The sequence below is a fragment of the Tursiops truncatus genome, chromosome 10, assembly GCF_011762595.2.
Source record: "Tursiops truncatus isolate mTurTru1 chromosome 10, mTurTru1.mat.Y, whole genome shotgun sequence".
NCBI classification, from domain to species: Eukaryota; Metazoa; Chordata; class Mammalia; order Artiodactyla; family Delphinidae; genus Tursiops; species Tursiops truncatus.
The window spans coordinates 70,908,929-70,930,820 of record NC_047043.1 but is presented as its reverse complement, the minus strand read 5'-3'; the positions used below and the strand labels follow the sequence as shown (position 1 = coordinate 70,930,820).

Sequence of the window (21,892 nt, the reverse complement as noted above, 5' to 3'; positions counted from 1 at the left end):
TCTGAAAATTAATATTTGTATTTGTGCCTTTGTGCAAAAACTTACCCTTTCCAGGAATTTTGGACAAAAAGAGTTTGCCTGAACTGAAATCTAATTTGATAACTTTGAGTTCTAGCTTATCTTTTGAACTTTTTTATTTCGTGTTGAATTCTGGGCAGTTGTCGTTTATTCTGAATCCTAGCTATTAGGTCAGTTGGTTAGCAGTATTTGGTTAAAAAAAGACCTGAGTGTTGGTTGCCTCTACATTTTTCAGATAGCATTGTTTCAAAAAACTGCCAAAAGGTTTTACTAATTTAACAGTGGCTCAAACTGTAAAGTGCTGAGCAGAAATTGGGGAGCGTCATGACTCAGGGTCCCTGTGCTCTTCTCCGTGATAACATGGGAGATTGGACGGCTGTCCTGGCAGGATGTAAAGCTCTGATCCTGTACACAAAAGTCTGACAGTGAACCAGAATCTTTTCAACGCCTTTTCCAGTGCTAATGTCACTTGTTTTTAAGTTTTCAAACATATGAAAAGACTTCCTTTAGATAGTACTTATAATATGCTTCCTACTTTATTTATTTATTTTTGGCTGCATTGGGTCTTCGTTGCTGCGCGCGGGCTTTCTCTCGTTGCGGAGCACTGGCTCTAGGCATGCGGGCTTCAGTAGTTGTGGCATGCAGGCTCAGTAGTTGTGGCTTGCGGGCTCTAAAGTGCAGGATCAGTAGTTGTGGCGCATGGGTTTAGTTGCTCTGAGGCATGTGGGATCTTCCCAGACCAGGGCTCGAACTCGTGTCCCCTGCATTGGCAGGATTCTTAACCACTACGCCACCAGGGAAGCCCAATATGCTTCCTAATTTTATAGAAAACCGGGGGATGGATCTGAATAGCAGCAAAAGACATGGGAATTTATTTATATGGAGGAGCTATTCTAAATGAGCCATCAATATTATTATTTGCTCAGGGATTTGTATAATCAAAAAGGTGGTTTTCATGCTGAAAATATCCATCTTGACATTCTTTTACATGAAACCTATTTGACGTTCTTTTTTTAAATTCTGTTTCATTCTCCTTTGCCTAATGGTCTTTCCTGGTTCCTCTTCTACTTTGCCAGCCTCACTTTTTCTATCTTCTTTTCCTTCTCACAGGCTCTAAATGTGGATAGTCCCACAAAGCCCAATTCTTGGCCCTTTGTTCTTTTTTATACCTCCTCTTAATTAGCCCATCTGTCCTTAAGGTTCTGTAGCTTGACCTCATGCATGACTTCCTGCCTTCTAATCCTGTATTGCCAAAAAAATACGGTATTATGTAGAAGATTCCCTGTCGTCACCTCACCCTCACTAAGTTTTTTTCTTAAAATAGAAAAGACTCCTTCCCCAGGGTTCTCTTTATTGCTGTAAAATCACTAATCTTCCGGGTTCCCAAAAGAGGAGCCTTCAAGTTACCTTTGCATTCCATCATCACCTCTGTATCACATTTGTCATGAAGTCCTGCCATAGTTTCTTAAAAATGCCTCTCAGACCCGTCGTTTCATCATCTCCCCACCATCGCCATCCTTCTCACCTCACACCTGTAGTTGCCGCCTCTCCTGCCTCCAGGTGTCCACCTTCCTATTTCTTCCTACAGACGTGGCTACAACACTGTTTTATTACTGTTACTTTCCTGCTCAAAATCCTTGTTTCCTTTTTTCCCCTTTTAAAAAAATTGTGGTAAAATATGCATTACATAAAATTTTCCATTTTAACCATTTTAAAGTGTTTAGTTTGGTGGCATTAAGTCCATTCACATTGTTTTACAGCCATCACCACCATCCATGTCTAGAACTTTTATCTTCCTAAACTGAAACTCTAAACCCATTTCCCCCTCCCCCAGCCCCTGGCAAACCGCTTATTTCACATTCTGTCTCCATGAGGTTGACCATGCTGGGTACCTTATGTAAGAGGAATCACATAGCATCTGTCCATTTGTGCCAAGGTCAGATTTGTAAAGATTGTTTGTAGTGAATCTGATCTTTAGGAACTTTGATGGAGAGTTGGAAAAAGCTAACAAAGGGCCTTTATTTCTGAGTCGTCTTCTTTCTGTCTTTACTATTAGTGAGCTCCGCCTGGGAGCATGGCCCTGGTTTACCCCAAGTGTAGACAGGAAAGTCAAGGTGGGTGAGAATGACTGGGGAAGATTAGAGAGGTGGAGATGTAGACTCCCACCTTGGGCGTCTGTGGCACTAATTCCAAAAGTTAGTGACATTTTTGGTCACGGAGGGAAGATAGGTGGAAATTGGAAGTGGGTGGTGCTCAGGACTCCCTTTCCTCCTTCTTAAGTGCCTTCCATCTGTATTAGGGGCAGGGAATGTGGCCCATTTTGAAAATAAGAGGACTGTGTAATGAGACCCCCAGCTTTAATCCTTCCGCTTTTGTCGGTGGCACCTCCGGTCTGCAGGCCCTGGGATCTGACTCCTCCCTTTGATTAACTCTCTGATCCTTTCGGTTCATCTTTGGAAGCTGCTGTTTCACTGCCTGTTTCTTTGCTCCTCTCTACCCCGAGCCTAGCCCACTGCTACCTTGGCCTGGATTGGAGACCCCTCCCCTGCACTCCTGCCTGCCGCCTCAGGCTGTGCTCACCTCCGTAAGGATCACTCTGTTCAGGTCTTGCCAAACTCCAAGATGCAACACATGCAAAACTCAGCCCACTTGCCCATCCCAGCCCTACAGCGCCCATTCATTTGGGGTGTTTAACACGGAAGGGATGAGGGTGTGGGGTCAGTTACTCCAGCTTGCCAGTGTTCGCTCTGGCTGGTGAGGGAGGCTCCACATCATCCCTGAGGCCTAAGGGCCATTTATTGAATGTTTACCATGCAGCCACATGCTCCTATGTCTGCATCTGCTTGAAGAGGGTCATCTCCCCATCCCCACCCACCCCAGAGCTCGACATGCCCTAGGGTCCAGCCAGAGACCTGCCTCCTCTGTGAAGACACTTCTCTGGTCTCTGGTGAGCCTTCTGTTCACTTCCCTTTCTCTGGGCTCCTGTGATTTGGAGCTCGATTGCATAACTTAGCATATTCATTCCATAAGGTGTAACACCATTGACTCTAATTTCATCTTTCTTTTAACCTTGTTTTCCAAAACAAATTGTAAACTCCTGGAGGAGCCTTATTCTCCATCACTCAAAATGGCCTTCCCAGTGTAAAGCATACCTCTGCTGATAAATTCTGGGGCTTGAGCTAAGTTTTTGAGGCAGAGATCATTCTTTCTCCTTCACACTACACGGGTGTTGTGATTCTAATCACAAAATGGAGATTACATAGCGAATGATTTTATCTCCTCAGCGTGCTCTGTAGAATCTGCCCACACTGGTGTTCTCCCAGCCACCCCGACTCTGAACAGTTGAAGCTCCAAGGTTTCCGCGTGGCTGTAATGTGACTACCACGCCTGATGAAGCTGTTGTCAACCGCTTCCTGGATTTGCCAGCATTGCCTTTTTTTTTTTTTTTAAATACATTTATTTATTTATTTATGGCTGTGTTGGGTCTTCGTTGCTGCGCGCAGGCTTTTCTCTAGTTGTGGCATGCGGGGGCTACTCTTCGTTGTGGTGCGTGGGCTTCTCATTGTCGTGGTTTCTCTTGTTGCAGAGCACGGGCTCTAGGTGCCCTGGCTTCAGCAGTTGTGGCCCACGAGCTCAGTAGTTGTGGCTCGCGGGCTCTAGAGTGCAGGCTCAGTAGTTGTGGCGCACGGGCTTAGTTGCTCTGCGGCATGTGAAATCTTCCTGGACCAGGGCTCAAACCCATGTCCCCTGCATTGGCAGGTGGATTCTTAAACACTGCGCCACCAGGGAAGGTGCCACCAGCACTTCCTTTTAATGTACACAGTTCTGTTATTCACATGAGACCAGCCATCTAATCATAAAATCCCCTAAATTTGTGTAATTTTCTTTTAAACATACAGGATAAAGCATAGTAATTTGGTTACCTTATAGGGCAACATTTAGGGAACCAAGGCCAACAGGCAACCTACCAAAATATGAACATGTGTGTGTGTCACCTTCTTGCTGCATCTGCCTTATTGCCTTTTCCACATACACAACTGGCTTTAGAACAGGTGAAAGGGCCTGCTTTACTACTTTTTAATAATGGCTAATTAGAGCTGGGTGGACCCTTAGAAAGAATTTGGCCCAATGGCCCTAATTTTTACCTCATTAGGATCTTTTTCCTGTTTATCCCATTGGTCCCACATGGCTCTCCCAAAAGGAACTGCATTAGCTGGTAGCGATTTATCAGAAGAAATGGTCTGTGTATTAGGATCTAACTTATGTCAAGTCAGAGTCCATGTGATACATGTAACAGAGATCGTTTGGAAGAGTCTTCAAAGTGATGGGGAGGGGAGGAGTTTGGGGGGTGCTTTTCGTTTTATTGAGATATATTGATAATTGACATATAACACTGCATAAGTTTACGGTACACGGCCTGTTGACTTGATACATTTATATTGTAGTATGATTTACAGTAGCTTTAACTGATACCTCTGTCACGTCCATAATTATCATTTCTTTTTTTGGAGTAAGAATATTGAACATCTAGTCTCTTAGCAGTTTTGAAGTATATAGTACAATAATGTTGACTAGAGAGGATTTTCATATTCTTCTCTGTACTTAAATTTCCTTTGCCTTGAACTTGTTATATTTACAAAAGTAATAAAGCCTCTTTCAAAGAAAAGCCCACTATTTTCCTAGAAACTTGAAAACCCACCGTTAGGGTTCTCTGTTTTTGAGAACCACTGAATATTGCACTCCTCACGGACAGTTGGGGAAGTGGTAGACAGGACTTGGTACCTGAGCCGGCTGTGCCTGTGTGGGACTTTTCCTCAGTGCTCCTGTGACTGACGTGGCTCCATGTCCCACAAAGCCTGACAGCTTGGCCTCACATCCACCCAGCTGCTCAGTTTGAAATCATTTTAGCCAGAACCTTTGGACCTCTCTTTTTAATTAATTAATTAATTTGGCCATGCCTCGCGGCTTGTAGGATCTTAGTTCCCTGACCAGGGATTGAACCCGTGTCCCCTGCAGTGGAAGTGCGGAGTCCTAACCACTGGACTGCCAGGGAATTCCCTTTCTTAAAAATACCTAATCACTGCTTTTAATTTTTTCTGGTAAGTCTCTGTTTCACCCTAACTTCATGATAAAATGTTACAGGCTTCTAACTGATTTCCACCATATTGCTTTGATTTTGTAAACACTTCTCCATGGGAAGGCTAATGAAGGGACAAGGTGCATTGATTTCTTCCTGTTGACAGGTCAAGGAGGAAGGTTATGTGTGCCATTTGCTTGCCTCAACCCCTTGGGGGAGTAGGAATCCGCCACCAGGGCCACTTCATCAGAAAGGAAGTGTGCACCTACCTGCTGTTCCATTTGCCCTGCCTGCCTCATATGAATTTGCTAATTTACCTCTCTACCAATCTATGCCAGGAGTCCCTGGGGAGGTAGTACAGGGAACTCTTCATTCCTGGGAACTCTGCACTCTCTCCTTCACCCACAGGGAACATTTACCTTAATCTGAAATCCACCAAGACATTGATACTTCATTTTCACTTTATTCTTTGCCCTCCTTCCCAGAATGACATTTTAGCTGTTCAAGGAAATAAAAACCAAGCTGAATAGTTTTTGGCAAACACAATTATTTCCTGGCCTAAAATCATACAGTGATTTAATTGGTATGTCGTTGTGTGTGTGTTTGCATGTGAGTGCTTTAATGGGAATTCCATGTGGTATCATTGGGAAATTAGGAAAGAGAGTCTTCTGGATTTATTGCTTATAGTTTAAGGGCAGACTGCTGGCTTCCATCCAAGAAGTAGGGAGACTTAAAGTTGCAAGGACCATTAGCATTGGAATATATCCTTCCGATTACCTACTATTTAAAAATTGGTTTGGCAAAAGGTAAAAATCACAGCCGAAGGTGAAATGATTTACTCTTTGAAACTTGTTGGGTTCATGTAAATAAGCTTGTGGGGGACTTGGCATCATGGAAGTGATAGTGTCCTTTCTCTGCTGTTACCAACATCTAATTTTTGAAGCTTGAATGAGTTTTGGTATGTCTGGAGCAGAAGTCAAAGTCGTAGATAATTCTTCATTTTGGAAAACTGCAGTTTTATTTTTTTAAAAACTTAAAAAAATTTTTTTAAATTAATTTATTTTTGGCTGCGTTGGGTCTTCACTGCTGCGTGTGGGCTTTCTATCGTTGCGGTGAGCGGGGGCTACTCATCCTCGTGGTGTGTGGGCTTCTCATTGCAGTGGCTTCTCTTGTTGCGGAGCACGGTCTCTAGGCACGTGGGCTTCAGTAGTTGTGGCGCACGGGCTTCGCTGCTCGGCGGCATGTGGGATCTTCCTGATCGAACCCGTGTCCGCTGCACTGGCAGGTGGATTCTTAACCACTGTGCCACCAGGGAAGTCCCTGGAAAACTGGAGTTTCAGATTATCCTCCATAGTGGTTCTTGGGCAAATATTTAAGAATGTATCCCAAACGTGACCTAATTTTGTGTGCTGACAACAGACACGACAGACAGGAAGAAGCAGTTGAGCAGAAGTGGGAAACTCAGCTGTTTTCTCCATCTTCTGGACACCACGAGTATGTTCCTTCCCATTCAGCAAAGGGAGGAAAAAAAGAGTAAGAATTAACCACACTGCAGTTTATTTTTTTAAAACAAAATTCAGTAAAACTGACTTGATTGCAGATGTGACTGTTGTCACCTGTGGTCCGAAAAGTGATAGAAGCTCTTAATGGGCTCCTGTGTTTAACAGCAGAAATGGTTGCCTTTTATGCTCCTACTTTCTGAAGTTCATGAGTCCCAACATATCTTGGACAAATTGTTCAATTTCTGAGTTGTAATAAATACTGCCCACAAAGGATAACAGTTGAGACATTAATTCGGAGTTTTATTTAAAACTGAGATCTTACTTCCAACCACCTCGTGCCCTATTTGAATCTTGTTTTTTAATGGCCAGTTTCCCTTGGGTCACTAAACCACTTCTTCTGTATGCCTGGTGTTAAGCTATCATGCTATCAATAAGGCAGGCAGGTGAGAGCCTGGGTGGATTTCAGGAATGCTGAAACCTCCTGAAGAATTTGCATGCGTACATGTGTGCCACAGCTCTCACCAAATCCTCAAAGACATCTGTGTCCCCACAGAAAAAGCTGGGGCCCTCTGTTGGGAGGGATGACGGGTAAATGAGAGGTTTTTAGGGATGTGGGTTGCAGCTATATAACAACTCACGCTCCCCCATTTTCAGATCTGATCAGTGATATTACTCAAACCTTCAGCACATCCTTGCATCTTGAGACCATCTTGCACTTTAGCGCATGAGCACACTTGAATGGGACACCTGTGCTTAGGGGGGGACTGAGCTGAGCGTCGAACAGCCTGGGTCTCACGTTGTCCGAGCACCGTCATCGTTGTTCGTTTTCACCCTCGTTAACGCAGGACAAGTAACACGGCCCCGGTAACCGTCAGGTACTCAGCAAATGCCAGTGACATGCTTGTAGGGGAACGGCTCTGGGAAATCGACGTGGAGACTTGATACTGCTCCCAAGGAACTCACATTCCCCCAAGTGGGGGGAACCAAGACTGTTGAGACTTGCCCCGGAGTGTTTGGTGAGCTGGAGGAGTGGCTGGGAGTGGGGGGGGTGGGGCAGAGGAGAAGCTTGTTCACTTGCTTGTTAACATTTGAGGGTCTTTGACAAAGGAAGTCTAATGTCCTGCCCGGTCAGCCGGTGATTGCCCCCCACCCCCACCCGCGTTGTGCACAGGAAGTCAGACACTAATGATGGTAGCAAGGGGACAAAGGCGCCCAGCCCGGGAAGGGCCTAATTGCTGTGTCCGGCTCCCAGGCGGCCGGCCTCAAGCTGGTGGGGTTGGGCAGGATGCGGTAAGTGTTAACACCTGGAGCCACGCTGCTGACTTCCTGGTGCCTTTATTTTTTCACCCTGTGTGGCTGGGCGCGCACACACACACACGCACGCGCGCGCGCACTCTCTCTCTCTCTCTCTCTCTCTCTCTCTCCCTCCCTCCCTCCCTCCCTCCCTCCCTCCCTCCCTCCCTCCCTCCCTCCCTCCCTCTCTCTCTCTCTCTCTCTCTCTCTCTCTCTCTCTCTCTCTCTCTCTCTCTCTCTCTCTCTCTCTCTCTCTGCAGCTGCATCTCGGGGACATTTTGGGATGCGTTACCTAACAGACTAGGTGGAAGTGTTGGATCGGGAGGTCACAGGGCTGAGGACCAGAAGGCCTGAGTCCCCTCAATCTGCCCGTGGGGCTTGGTGACTGTTGCTTTACCTCTGGGTGAGCTGATTCCCCTCCTTTCCCCCAGGAAATCTGAGAAAGGCCAGACCTTGCAAAGAGGCAGATACGTATCAGAAGGGTCAGTGGAGTTTTGGCTTGGAACATTCTAGTCAGAACTGATGGAAGAATGCTCCTAGGGAAAAGAGGGATGAGGGTCTTTACCACTGTTTTGAGCCAGTTGGGGGTCCTAGAGAGGTAGGACTATGGCAGGATCAGGAGTGATGGGAGGCACCTGCCAGCACTCAAGGCGGGTTGTGTTCTGTTTGTGTATATCTGAACCCACACCTGGAGGGGCTGGTTGGAGGGGTTGCATCCCAGGGAAGGGGGGAAGCCAAGATGCACCCCCTCATTTCTATGTGGCGTCTCTGGAATCTTTGTGTCTAAACGTGGCTTTGGACCTGGGGCCTGGAAAGCGCTCAGTGGCCTCTGGGAGCTCTGGGAATGCCCCGAAATTGTATAAGAAATGTTTCTGTGGGAAATTGGGTGAGGAATGTTTCTCACAGGATTCTTCTAGGGGTTCTAGAAACCCTTTCCCCTTAACAGCAAAGGGGTCATCAACAATTAAAAGTGAAGACATCCTGCCTTGGCAGGAGCACTGCTGGGATGGCATTAATGGCTCATTTCCGGCAATGGGCAAAGCAGCCTGGGAGCCTGAGCTTGATCCCTCCCGGAGGCAAGCGATGGGGGGTGGCCCTGAGCACAGGTTGACTGACTTGGATTTTTGCAGCCAGAGACAGGAGAGTTTAAGTAACTTATGAAAAGGGGTCTAATGTTGACTTGCTGCTTCCCTCTGTTATTTTAAGGAGGTTTTTCTGTCCAAGACCACCGTGTGGACAGAAATAATAGGCTGACAGAAGGGGTCGCCTTGCTTTATAGTGCAGCCTGTGATGTTTCGATTAGCATTAAAACCTGAAAGGGCAGCCTTCCATAATTTCCAGAGATGTGAAATCCACCTTGAAGGAAGCACATGTGTGGGGCATGCTGGGGACCTGCCTAGCTGGTGGAGGCTAGGTCCCCATGGCAACATCACAGTCCCCCATTTCTGCAGGCATTTATGCTGTAAAAGCAGAATTCCAGATGTGATACAGTATTTGGAGACTCCATCCCGGAGCCTCGGAAGCAGTATTTGAAGTCAGCACAATTCAGTGCACAATGTCTGTGTGGTCCTAAGGCTTTTTATTAGTAGTTTTGTTTTGATCCAAACATTTCCTCTGAGTTTAGGCATAACAATCATGTTTATAGCTCTAAGTTTTCCTCTGTTGTCTAATCACTATTTTGCCCTCGCGGGAAGATACTTTCTCGGGCTTCTGGAGCAAAGTCTTCGTAACTACCTTCACTGCTACGTGAGAGGGAGCCGGTAGCTGATTTGCTGTGTCTGTTCTCGGGTGGTTGGTTGTTTGCTTCCTCTTCATATCCGGTATTTACAGAAGACCAGTTAATCTGTGTCTGTGAGTTGTCTGTGTGTGCTTTTGAAACTGCAGATGGGTTGACTGTTACCTTAAAGATGCCAGTTCTTTAACATGAGGTTCTCATTTGTGTGGATGGGAGTGGTGTGTGCAGGAGAGGGGAAAGGTCTGGCTCTCCGTCCAGAGGCATGTTTTATAGCTTGCTTTTAACATTTTGAGGATTGGAAAAATCCTGTCTGTTTGCGAGTATCAGCCATGAGAGAACACACAGCCCAGATCCTTAACAGGCTCATTGGAAAAAGTACTTGGGCTTCTGCTTTGTGAAAACCAAGGTGGCTACAGAGCTTTGTTTTGTTTTTAAACACAGGAAAAAAGTTGGCGTGTGTGTGTGTGTGTGTGTGTGTGTGTGTGTGTGTTTTGATATCTGGGCTTTAACTGCATATGCATGCTCCAGTGGCAAGGCAATAAGAAAATTATAAAGTCTGCAGCAGGGAAGGATATATTAAAATGTATTAAATTCCATTTAGGCCACCACCATGTAGAAAAGTTGCTATCATATTGCAGTACATAAATGTATCAAATCAACACGTTGTACACTTTAAACTTACGCAGTGTTGTATGTCAATGGTATCTCAATTTTTAAAAAAAGAAAAGAAAAATTACTGTCTGAGAAACAACTCATATAAATGCCCTACCACGTCTTTGTCTTTAGTGAATGGATTTCCTTGGGGGGGGCACCGTGGAGGAGGGTGGAATAGTGAAAAGATGCTTAGATGAAAACTAGAGCTTTCAGTTTGATAAGCAGGACACATGGTAACTTGGCATAGGTTGGCTCCATGTTAGAGGTCAGAAACAATTGTCCCTTCAGCTTTCCTTTGGAGAGCGTGAAATTAGGAACATGTGTGTGATGATTAGCAGCACGTCAGAGATGAATCATGATTATGGCTTTGGTCTGGTGCACAGGCGATGCTTTGGAGTAGTGACTTCCTACCTCCTCGAGCAAATCTCTCTAATTAACTTAAGATCTCCAGGTCTTTTGGGGCCGACATGGTAATTGCTGGTGGGAACCCACTGGCACTCCTCTAGAGCTTGTGTGTTCCCCACTAGACATCCAAGACCTCACCTCCCCAAAGCAGACAGCTGGCTGGCACCCTGCATGTCTGAAGTTGGTTGCTTCTAGATGGAGAGTGAGAGAGAACATTTCCTGGGAATGTGGAGTGAATATCTTGAGTAGATAGATCGGGCCCAAGCTGGCTTTGTGATTTATTTTCCTTGTGTTTTGGGTTTGCCAGCATTCTCCTCGGCTTGCCTCACCTGGGGCTTCTCTGCCTTGGCTGATTTTTTTTTTTTTTTTTAGCTAAAGGTTTGAACTGAAGTAAGTGGGATCTGCCTTCATTTCTGAAACCATCTGAACCTGCACGAAGTAAATGGACCCCATGTCCTGCCTCTAGCCCTCATGATGTCTACTGGTCATAGGCAAAAACATCAGTCCCCCTATGCATTTCAAGCCTCACAGAACTGTCTGCTTTTTAGTCTCATTAACACACTGGAAACTCGAAGATGGAGGCAGTGTTATGGAAAAGAGGACGTTTGAGTTGCCCACCGTTTGAAGTAGTTACTTGGTCGGTGTGCCTTTAAAAACAAACCATCCTTTCAGTTCTTTCTGACAAATGGTCTTATTTAAATTCTCACCCAATCTCAGTTCACTAAAACTTTACTAGCTTTCTGAAAGTTCCTTAATTGATTTGAAAGCAGTCTTGTGTAGGCCTTACTGTTTGGCTTACCTTCCATGGAAAGGGGGCACTATAATTAGCACAGTCCTTTACAAAATGCATTTTTCCTAAATGGCAGTTAAGCTGTTTTGGAGCTGGATTGAAAATGTTGCTCTGGCAAGTTGGTATCTTCAAATGGCCCAGAACCCCCCAGGGTCCCTCAGGAAATTGGCCATCTGACGCCCCTCATGGTGATGCTGGCAGCTCTGTGTGGGATTCCCGCTCTGTGGCTGTCTTTGTGTCCAGGCCTTTGCTTTTTTGCCATATGGGTGGAGCATGGTGTGGGTTTTTGCCTTTTGAATTTTATTTCTTTAGAGCACTTAGGGGTTATCCTCCCCTTCCCCTTTCCAGAGTAAAAGATGTTTTCTCTCTTCTGTCCCCATTTGCTGCTTCCTTCCTTGCTCACCATAGAGAGTTCACAGCTGAGCTCCAGGCACCTGGGGCTAGCTTCTTAGCTCGCATTGGAACAAATTAAAAGCTGCTGTTAGTGCACCAAATGGGGGTAGTTAATTAACCAAGAATGTGACACCCTGAGGCTACAGCACTGGCATTTTTTTAAGTAACAGGCAATAAGCAAGTATTCTTTTTTTTTTTGCAAGTATTCTTAATTGTCAGCTCATTAAATATCAAATCGGGTGTAGTAGGTAAGAGCTTGGAATTGTTTCCTGAAGAAACAGCTTCTGAAGCTGTTGACCAGCTTTGTGAGTTGCCTTCTCTGTGTTCCCTTATGGCGGGACCTGATTGTAAGCCCATAAGTCACCTTGTCACACCAAGCTAGGCCCTCCTGGGTTCTCTGGATATATTACCTGGCTCAATTATGCATGTATTCATTCTGACAGAAAACTGATATTTATCGAGGGCTGACTATGTGCTAGGCCCTGGACTGTGGGGAATACCATGGTCACTTTGCCTTGAGTTTCTCCCCATCTGGTTCAACCTGAGTGCTTTGCAGAGATGGAGTCCCTGGGTTGCCCAGTTCCCACCAAGACCAACAGCAGAACACAGTCCTTAGTCTGGTGGTTGGTGCCTTCTGCCACCTTGCCCTGACCTGCACGGCTGCCTCTTCTCCCACAGTACCCCCAAGGTCTGGATGCTGGAGACAGATCATACCTGGAGATGCCAGTTCCTGTGAGCGTCACCCTGCCTATCTCACGTGTCCCCTTGTAGCACAACTCTCACCATGTTTATTAGGGCAGGAATCATAGCATAACCATTACTGCCTATGAAATAACCGTTTCAATATGTGCCAGGAAATGTGCAGAGCACTTGATATATGTCAGTCATCTCACATGGTCCCCACACCAATCCTTTCCAGGAAGCTTGATTCAAACACTTTATAGCTCTGGTGAATGAGGCTCAGAAAGGTTGAGAAGTTTGCCTAAGGTCACACAGCTGGAAAGTGGACGATTTGAACACACCTTTGGCAACTCCAAAGCCCATTCTGTTAACCACTCTTTTACTCCAGATAAGCCCCAGAGTAGCCCACAGAAACCTCTGTCAAGGACGGGAAAATCTCAAGCAGCAGCTGTCATGGTTCAGTGTTCCGTGTATGCCTGAAGCGGGGAGTGGGGTGGAAGAGCGCAGTGGCAAGTGATCAGTCTGCCCTCGGTCTGGGAGGGGAGAACGGCCGTATAAACCACACGCGTGCGCATGTGTGTGTGTGTGAGAGACGTTCATCCCATGTGGCAACTGAAATTGTGTAAGTAATTTGCTTTCAATTGCTGCTGTAATAAAAAATTACCACCCGCTTAGTGGCTTAAAACACCACAAATTTATTATCTTACAGTTCTTGACATTAGAATTCCAAAATGAATCTTACGGGGTTAAAATCAAGGTGTTGGCAGGTCTGGCTCCATCTGGAGGCTCTGGGGGAGAATCCATTCCTTGCCCTTTCCCGCATCTAGAGGCCGGCCGCGTTGCTCCTCCATCTTCAAAACCCGTAGCATAGCATCTTTAAATCATTGTCTCTGTCTCTCTGCCTTCTGTTTCCATTGTCACATCTCCTTCTCTGACTCTGACCTTCCTCTCTCCCTCTTCTAAGGACCCTTGTGATTATATTAGGCCCACCTGGATAATTCAGAATACTCTCCCCATCTCAAGATCGTGAAACTTAATCTCATAGCCCCTTTGTTATGTAAAGTAACATATTCATGGGTTCTGGGGATTATGATGTGGACATGTTGCGGGGGGTGGTTGTTATTCTGTCTACCACCAAGTGTAAAGAAAACCAGTGTTCTGTGAGCCAGCCTGGACGTACTGTTTCTCAGGTGGTTTCTGAGGGCTCTGGAGCAGCTGAAGCATTATTTAGGTGTGAGCTGAGGACAGCCTCGTGGAGCATCTGTCTGAGGCATGTGCTGAGAAGCTGTGCACTTGACGACTTCCAAGAGCGAAAAGTCTTTACAGTACACACAGGAGCTGGTGCCTGCAATGGTGCCTCTTGCTTCCAAGCTCCAAGATCAGCCTTGGATGGTCTCTGATTTCCTGTGGAATTAGTGTTACCATTTTGCATCTACATTCACAGAAGTGCCATGCCAGTCAAATCGTGGAGGTGGATCCCTGTGCTCCCATCAAGTGAGAGTGCAGGCAGACTAATGTGTCAGGAACGGAGTGTGAGAGAGGCTAGGCTAAGGTGAGAAGCCCTCGGGGGAGCAGGCCCCGGGTGATGGGAAGGGCATTCTGGGAATATGAAGGTCTCCAGAACATGTGCTGAGCAGTCATGCAGGCCCAGACGGGGGTGGAAGGTCGGAAGGAGAGTGATTGAGAAGGTGGGCAGGGGCCACGTCAGGAATGGTCTAGGAGGTACAGGGAGCCAGCGGTGGGCTTGGAGCAGACGAATGAGGACAGATTTGCGCATTAGGAGATCACCTTGGTGACCAGAGCTCCTTGAGGTCAGGCCCCGGGTCTGGTTCATGGCTGAGTGCTCTTTGGGGCTTGGATGAAGGTGGGATGCTCAGTCGGTAGTGAATGGATGCCATATGCAAGCCTCACTGTCCTTTGAGGCCAGCTCACTGGGCCCGCTTCTGAGCAGCTCCACATACATCACAGAGACCTTATTTGGAGTGATTTAGGTTCTTGTATACAGGCTGTAGCACATCTCGCTGTCTTGGGCTCCTTTCCACAATGCATTCATGGCAAGTGCCCAATGAATATCTGTTAAAAACATGTTGCAGTAGAAATACAGGGCGAACAAGAGCAAAATGAAAAGCTGACAAAGTCCTACAAGCGAGGTGATTGGTCACGAGAGTCCTACACGCCTTGGAGCATGCTATTAAATGGAGTGCATCTCCTTTTTGAAAAGTGCTTCCTCTGCATGGCTTCACGTGTCCTCCTCAAACTCCCTTCTCAGAGGAAAGTCATGCAAATTGTCTTTTAATAAAAACAGTTGAGGAGATTCACACCCAGTGGAGTGAAGTGGTTTGCCCTTGGTCCCAGCTAGAGGATGAAGGATTAAGGTACTTACCTTGGCCCCTGGATTACATTTTTGTTTCCCTCCCCTGAGACTCCCCTTTCCTCTCCATTCTAGCCCAGTTATCCTTCCCTCTCTTCAGCTTCTAGTACGTGGTGTTCTTACCCTGGGTTCATCCTTACTGAGGCGCTGCATGTGGCATTTCATACACTGTATGCTTATTTATGGCTGGCCCTTTCACCCTAGCTGCAGAGACCTTGTATGCCATCTACACTGAGAGTTCTTGTGAGGGTCAGGGTGTGACTTGAGATTTGTCTGTATGCCCTGCGTGTGATCCACATACCCAGTTACTGTTCTTTGAAAGAATGAGCCACTTCGCTCCTGAGGGCAGGGATAGTGGCTGTTGTGTTCACCACTGTACCTAGGATAATGTCTGGCTCATAATAGATGGTGAGTGAATTTATATCCTGGGGGTTTGTATGGGAGGAGAAGGGTGTGGCTTGGGGCACACCCCTTGGGCATTACTGAGGGATTGTGCGGGTTTTGCATCGTCTCTTTCCTGGTCCCCAGCTGGTCGTGTTGCTCTGGTCATGGCTCTCTGTAAGTTGGGCATCCTCCAGTCACACAGACTGTGGCCCCGTCCCTAAGCAGTTATGGAGGCATTTAGGGTTTTAATAAGGTAATAACACTTTCCAAAGTGTTTCCGTTCAGGTGAGGAATTCTGGAACCTTGTGTATGTGTGGAAGGGAGGCTGGAAGGAGGACAGCTGGAGAAGGAAGGTGAATCAGGAAGAAGGGGAACGGAACCCCAGTAGACCATGGGGCTAGTGCCCCGTGTTGATTGAGATTTTCTGTTACTGCTTATTCCTCACTTTAATTAGAATGATGTGTGTCCATCCTTTTCTGCACAGCTGTGCTTTCCCAAGGTCCATGTTTATCTGAGCCCAGGGATACAGTTTCAGCGGGTATGCCTGGCTTCAGGATAAGCAGCGTGAACACGCTGGTAACATATGGATGTGCCGGGGTTGTGACCTGAGACCCTGGGCTCCATCAGAAGTGTTCTGCACATTGTGTCTTAGTGTAACAATTGCCCATTAAATACCAGACTGCCAGCATATGGTTTTCCCTAACATCCCCCTTGTTGGGTGGAAACTTCAGCTGTGTGGTTAGAATATTTTCCCATCATTTAGCATTTAAGAATTAACATTTTGGGGGAGAATTCTGCAATTAATGCTGAATGGCACATTTGCAGATTATCACAGAAACAGTTAAACCAGTGTTGGGAGATCTTTAGCTGCTCTTTCCCATGATGGATAAGTGGTGGGTCAGGACAAGGTGCGGCCAACAGGAGGATTCCGGGGCTCCCTCTGTGGATGCTGTAATTAAAATGGGAGGTCTGGCAGAGTTGTTATGCCTGCTGTTAAGAGTACAGATGGCTAAAAGCCACACCCCTAAGAGTTAGAGTTAGACGTTTCAAAGTCTTCTTCTATGATCCACCTTCTATGCTCTAAGCACAGGTATGGAGGCAGTGAAGACTTTTCTCATTAAAAGTAACAGCTTATTCCCACACTCATTCCTGGTCTTGGAATGAAAAACCTGTTTCCTTAGGCTTGAGGAATTGCCTATCTGTTATGGCTTAATAGGGCTTTTGGATGAGAGTGTCTGGTAGGCAAATTTTATAACCAATCAGTGCTCAAAGTGGATCCAACTGGAAGGGTTCCAGCTGGCAGCTCACGGTCACTCTCTCCCAGTTTTACTGTTAATGAATTATTATTTAACCCCCAAATGCAGAGCAGCCTCTGCTGCTATTGTTTCAGGGGACGTGAGTACTCCTGATCCCTGTGGCCTGGCAGTTAAGAATCTCCTGGGCTAGAGGGAGCTGGGTGGGGGGACAGAGGGGACACGGAGAGCGTGGATGTTGCTTGGTGACTGGCATGACCCTGGGTCTCTGCGATCATGTGTGCGTTTTGACTCCGTGGGGAATTTGTGATGGAAAAGCAAATTGGCTTCACTCCTTCTCACGTTCTCCTGTTTTCCCACAGGGAGTGGGGCCGGCCAGCAGAAACAGCGGGCTGCATAACATCACCTTCAGATATGACAGTAAGTGAACGGCTTGACCGCCGAAGAATGGAGCCCTTTCAGTGATCTAAAGCTTCCACAGTCGTGCTTAATCAGGGACACTGCAGGTCCTGGAGTTGAGGGATTTTCTGAACCTGCTCAGGTTTGTCCACAGAGCTAAAGCACCTCAGTCTCAGTTAAGCAACCCCAAGTATTTCGGAGCTCGAACAGGTCAGTTGTCCTCTAAAGTGTTGAGAGAAGCTGTGTGTGGAGATCTCCCCTGATTTCCTCAGGACATAGCCATATCCTTAAGAAAAACGCAGATGCCTGTAGGGCCCAGCAGGGGAACAGTGAGCGCAGGTACCAGGTGCAGGAGTGGTAGGGACTGTGGTAAACTGGGTCGCCTGCGTCTGGTCTTAGAGGTGCACTGGCTCCTCCATTCCACCTCCTCCAGATGTGGTCTTGAGGGATGTCCCCTGAGCACAGCCGCATGTGATTTCCAAGAAGAGTGGGAAATTTGCATTTTTTTTCAGTATGGACATTTAACATTTAAAAAAAATAGCATTTATTTAAAAAATTTCACAAACACAGAGTGGGCCGAGTGAATCGGTCTCAGATTGGCACAGGGGTCTCCAACTGGCCATCTTTGACTTAGGCCTGGGTTCTCACCTTGTTCCCCACCTATCAGCTGTGAACTATGGCAGGTGACTCCACTTTGGCAAGCCTCAGTTTTCTCATCATGTGAAATAAAGATTAACTTCTTCCTCAGCGTCATTTTGACACTTAAATGAGGTAATGTTTATAACTGCTCATCTCAGGAGCTAGCCTTCCGTGTGCACTCAGTAATTGATATCTATTAATATTAGAAGTCATTCCAACTGGAATTAGAATCCAAGTACCTCTTTGGCCCTTTCTCTCAAGAAGTGTGACTTTTTCTGGCTGAATTGTTTTCTAAGGGCAGGTGGGCGTGCTTTTTTCTGATTAAGCATGTAGAACCCGCCTTAGCATCTGCTTTTGTGCCCTAGGAGGTAATTATATAGAATTATGAGCATTTTAGCCTTATGAGCCATAAATTATAAGTAAAAATGTTGACAAGAAGGAGCTTGATTCATATGTAGTGACTTGACATTTGATTCATCTCTTGGAGAGTTATGAGTAAGGGCTGTAGGTCACATTGAGGCCTCTGGAATAAGCACTGCTAAAGCAGGGTTTTTGAGGTCACGTATGCAATCTAACAATTTTAAGATGCAAATATGGATGTCAAGTTCATGCCCGCAGTTGCTGACGTGGGTACTTTAAGTTAACTGATGAGAACTTACATGGGAAACTCAGACATTTCACGTTCATGATGTGTACATGTTCCGGGTAAATGCTATGATGCTCATGAAAGACTTGCAAGTCCATGAGACTTAATTCAGCTAAGTAAAGACATGTGTAAGGGATCTTTCTTTAGGTTAGAAAGTTAATTTCTAATATATGTTCTTGGTCCTGGTAGATCTTGTATTACATTCAAGAGTTCAGAATTTTCCGGTCAGCTGCAAACAAGTATTTGCATCTCTAATTTAATATGGGGTTTTGTGAAAGAGGATCCTTACCTATAAAACTTAAAAGTACCTTATTGTTTTCTTCATGGGACTAGATATTTGGCCCACGTGCCAATGCCTGTCCCTTGGTCATTATTTTCTTTGTAAGTCTTCAGCATTTAGTTAGAATTTAATTCACAACTCGACTCCTGAGACATCTGAAGCGAGGTTGCATTTTGGCCAAATGTCATTTGGGCATAATTTTTTTGTAATCGGAATCCAAAACGTTAGAGTTGCTAATAATTGGATCCAGGCTGTGCAAAAAACCTAGTCATTGTTTTCCATTAAAAAAGATAATTTCTTTCTCCCACAAGGAAGTTCCTGTTATTGCTCTATTGACTGGTTACTAGTTTGTTTGAAATAGCTAAGAACCAATCACCAAGTTTTCAACAAAAGTATTAAACTACAAATATCTTACTTTTCTATTCCTTTGCCATTTAACGTTACAAAGAAAGAAAATGTCTTGCCTTTATGTCAAAATCAGCTTTTACAGATCCCCTTCCCTCCTTTCACGTTGCATTTCTCGTTTCTTCGTCATGCTCTGAGTGGGGTAATGCCTGAGTAGGTTGTAATACATTGTCTTAATTTGTAGACTTTATATTTGTATAATTGTATTTACAGAAACCCAGAGAGTGCTGATTTTGGCATTAGGAATGAACAAAGGGAAAAAAATCATGATTTACTCTTGTTCATGCATCTTTTCCTAAAGCTGTTTGAGTCAAAGGTTTCTTTCATTATAGACCTCAATAAATGAAAATGTTTGTACTTTACTCGTATGGGGGGATCTTGTCTTTTTCTATTCTGGGAAGCTGGTCTCAGCTAGGATTTTTGCAGGCTGAATAGTTCTGATTCACAACTTATTTTTTAGTCATATGCTTTGTGCTGGGGATAGAATAGCAAGAGCCCTGCGTGAGCTATCCGAGGTGGCTTTCTGGGCTGGTCACTGGTGGCATTGCAAGCCACCCAGCCGATCACTCTAGCTGCAGTTTCCTTGTTTGTTCAATGTGGGTATTAAAACAGATGTTTCAACATTTTTTTCCTATTCTAAAGTTCTCTTCTATACCCAGTGAACACATGTTGAACACTTTGAGAGTGAATTGTCATCAGAAGTAGAATTTGGTTTTATTAATTATTAACATCTTTTCAAAAGAAGAAATGCTGAAATGTCGAGGTGGCTGTTTTTGAAGAAGATGGAGTTTAGAGAAGGGAGTATGCCTTCCGTAGGAGTTAGGCAGAAAAGCAGGACACAAAGCCGAGTGAAGGGTGGAGTTTCAGAGAGGAGGCTGGTGCATTTTAGCGCATGTGTGTTGTCCTCTAATAAGAAATTTAAAAAGAAGGGATATTGTGTGCATGTCAAAAGGCTTGCAAGCATATCCGTTAGATGTTAGCAGTTACTTCTGTGTGGTGGGAGGTTATGGATGACTTCTCCATTTTTTAAATATTCTGTTGTGATTTTCAAATATCTAGTGAATATTTTTAGTCATAAAAATGGGAAATGTGTGGTATAGTTTACGGGGAGCAGGGGGACAGGCATGCAGCAGACTCACTAGGCTTCTTAGAAAATGCCTCTGAATGCTTCACCCCCAAAACACCCTGACTTCAGAGGGGTAATGAGTAGTTTTGGAATCCGATGGAAGGCCTTTTGCATCATATACTAAAGAAAGTTTTCAAGTTCAATTACTGAAAAGAAATCAAGATAAAGCAGCGTAAGAATGACAAGTTAGTGTCTGGGATTCTCCATGCACAAGTGGCGGGAACAGCCTGCAGCCATCCTGGGAGGTCCCCCCACTGGGTCTGGCTGGAAGCTTCTGGCAGCTTTTTAGGATCCTTTTTAGACTTTGAAAGTGTACTTAGCCATACCAGGTGGCACAGCTGCTGCATTGGCAGGTGGCAGTGAGTCATGTCCTCAGACAAAATCAAAGAATCGGTGGTTTTCGTCTTTACGTGGGACTGTTTGGATTTGGGGGGTGTTGTGGGTGTCTTTGATGAGGTGGTGTTTGGGAACAAAGGTTTTACCTTTGACACGCCAGTTAACATTGAAGGTGCTTTGCTTATCACGAAATCAGTTAGTCCCTTTGGCAGGTCCTAATTGGATTCTTTAACAGTCTGGCTGTGAATCACTACCCTACGAATTCACATCCTCCTATGAGTTCCTTTTTCCCAGTCACCTCGCCCTCGCCCTCGCCCTCGAGGTTTCTTCTGAAAATGAACAAACCCCATATTACTTAGCCATTGTTTTGCTTCAGATCACTCTTTAATGCTAAAAACTGATTGAACTGATGTAAATTATTATTGATTTAGGTAAAATGTCAGCGTAGTAAAAAGTGAATGCCTGATTCACACACAAACTCCAGACTTTACATAATCCTCCGACCACTGTCCCAGAATTTAACTCAAGGGGAGGGGGTGGTGTTATAAATAAACCCCACTGCAGCATCTTACAGTTTTCCAAACAGCCAACCTTTGATGTTATCTGTGGGCTTTAAGGCACACGTCTTTTTAAAAAATAATTTCAGGCATGTATATAGTTTAAATTAATTAATTAATTAATCTTTGGCTGTGTTGAGTCTTCATTGCTGCGCGCGGGCTTTCTCTAGTTGCGGCGAACGGGGGCTGCTTTCTGTTGTGGTGCGTGGGCTTCTCCTTGCGGTGGCTTCTCTTGTTGCGGAGCAAGGGCTTTAGGCACGCGGGCTTCAGTAGTTGTGGCACATGCACTCAGTAGTTGTGGCGCACGGGCTTAGGTGCTCCGTGTCCTGTGGGTTCTTCCTGGACCAGAGATCGAACCCGTGTCCCCCGCATTGGCAGGCGGATTCTTAACCACTGCACCACCAGGGAAGTCCCTAGGCACACGTCTTTAGACAGAATAGATTTGGCTAACTCCGAACATGCCCTGCGTAATTTGAGAAGATGAACATGGAGAGAATAAATAAATGCTTAAATATAACTGTTCTCCTACCATATGACCCAGCAATCCCACTACTGGGCATATACCCTGAGAAAACCATAATTCAAAAAGAGTCATGTACCAAAATGTTCATTGCAGCTCTATTTACGATAGCCCGGAGATGGAGACAACCTAAGTGCCCATCATCGGATGAATGGATAAAGAAGATGTGGCACATATATACAATGGAATATTACTCAGCCATAAAAAGAAACGAAATTGAGCTATTTGTAATGAGGTGGATAGACCTAGAGTCTGTCATACAGAGTGAAGTAAGTCAGAAAGAGAAAGACAAATACCGTATGCTAACACATATATATGGAATTTAAGAAAAAAAAATGTCATGAAGAACCTAAGGGTAAGACAGGAATAAAGACACCTACTGGAGAACGGACTTGAGGATATGGGGAGGGGGAAGGGTGAGCTGTGAC

General features: G+C 45.4%; 1 protein-coding gene across 3 annotated transcripts in view; it reads left to right on the top strand.

Annotated features, from left to right (window-relative positions):
• Positions 1-21,892, top strand: part of IL17RD (interleukin 17 receptor D) — a 67,457-nt gene that overhangs the window by 23,105 nt on the left and 22,460 nt on the right. For all 3 annotated transcript variants that reach the window (XM_073811256.1, XM_073811255.1, XM_019947771.3), the window contains exon 2: positions 16,919-16,976. In XM_073811256.1, coding sequence (XP_073667357.1) covers positions 16,919-16,976 — 58 coding nt within the window. The remainder of the gene's footprint in view (positions 1-16,918; positions 16,977-21,892) is intronic.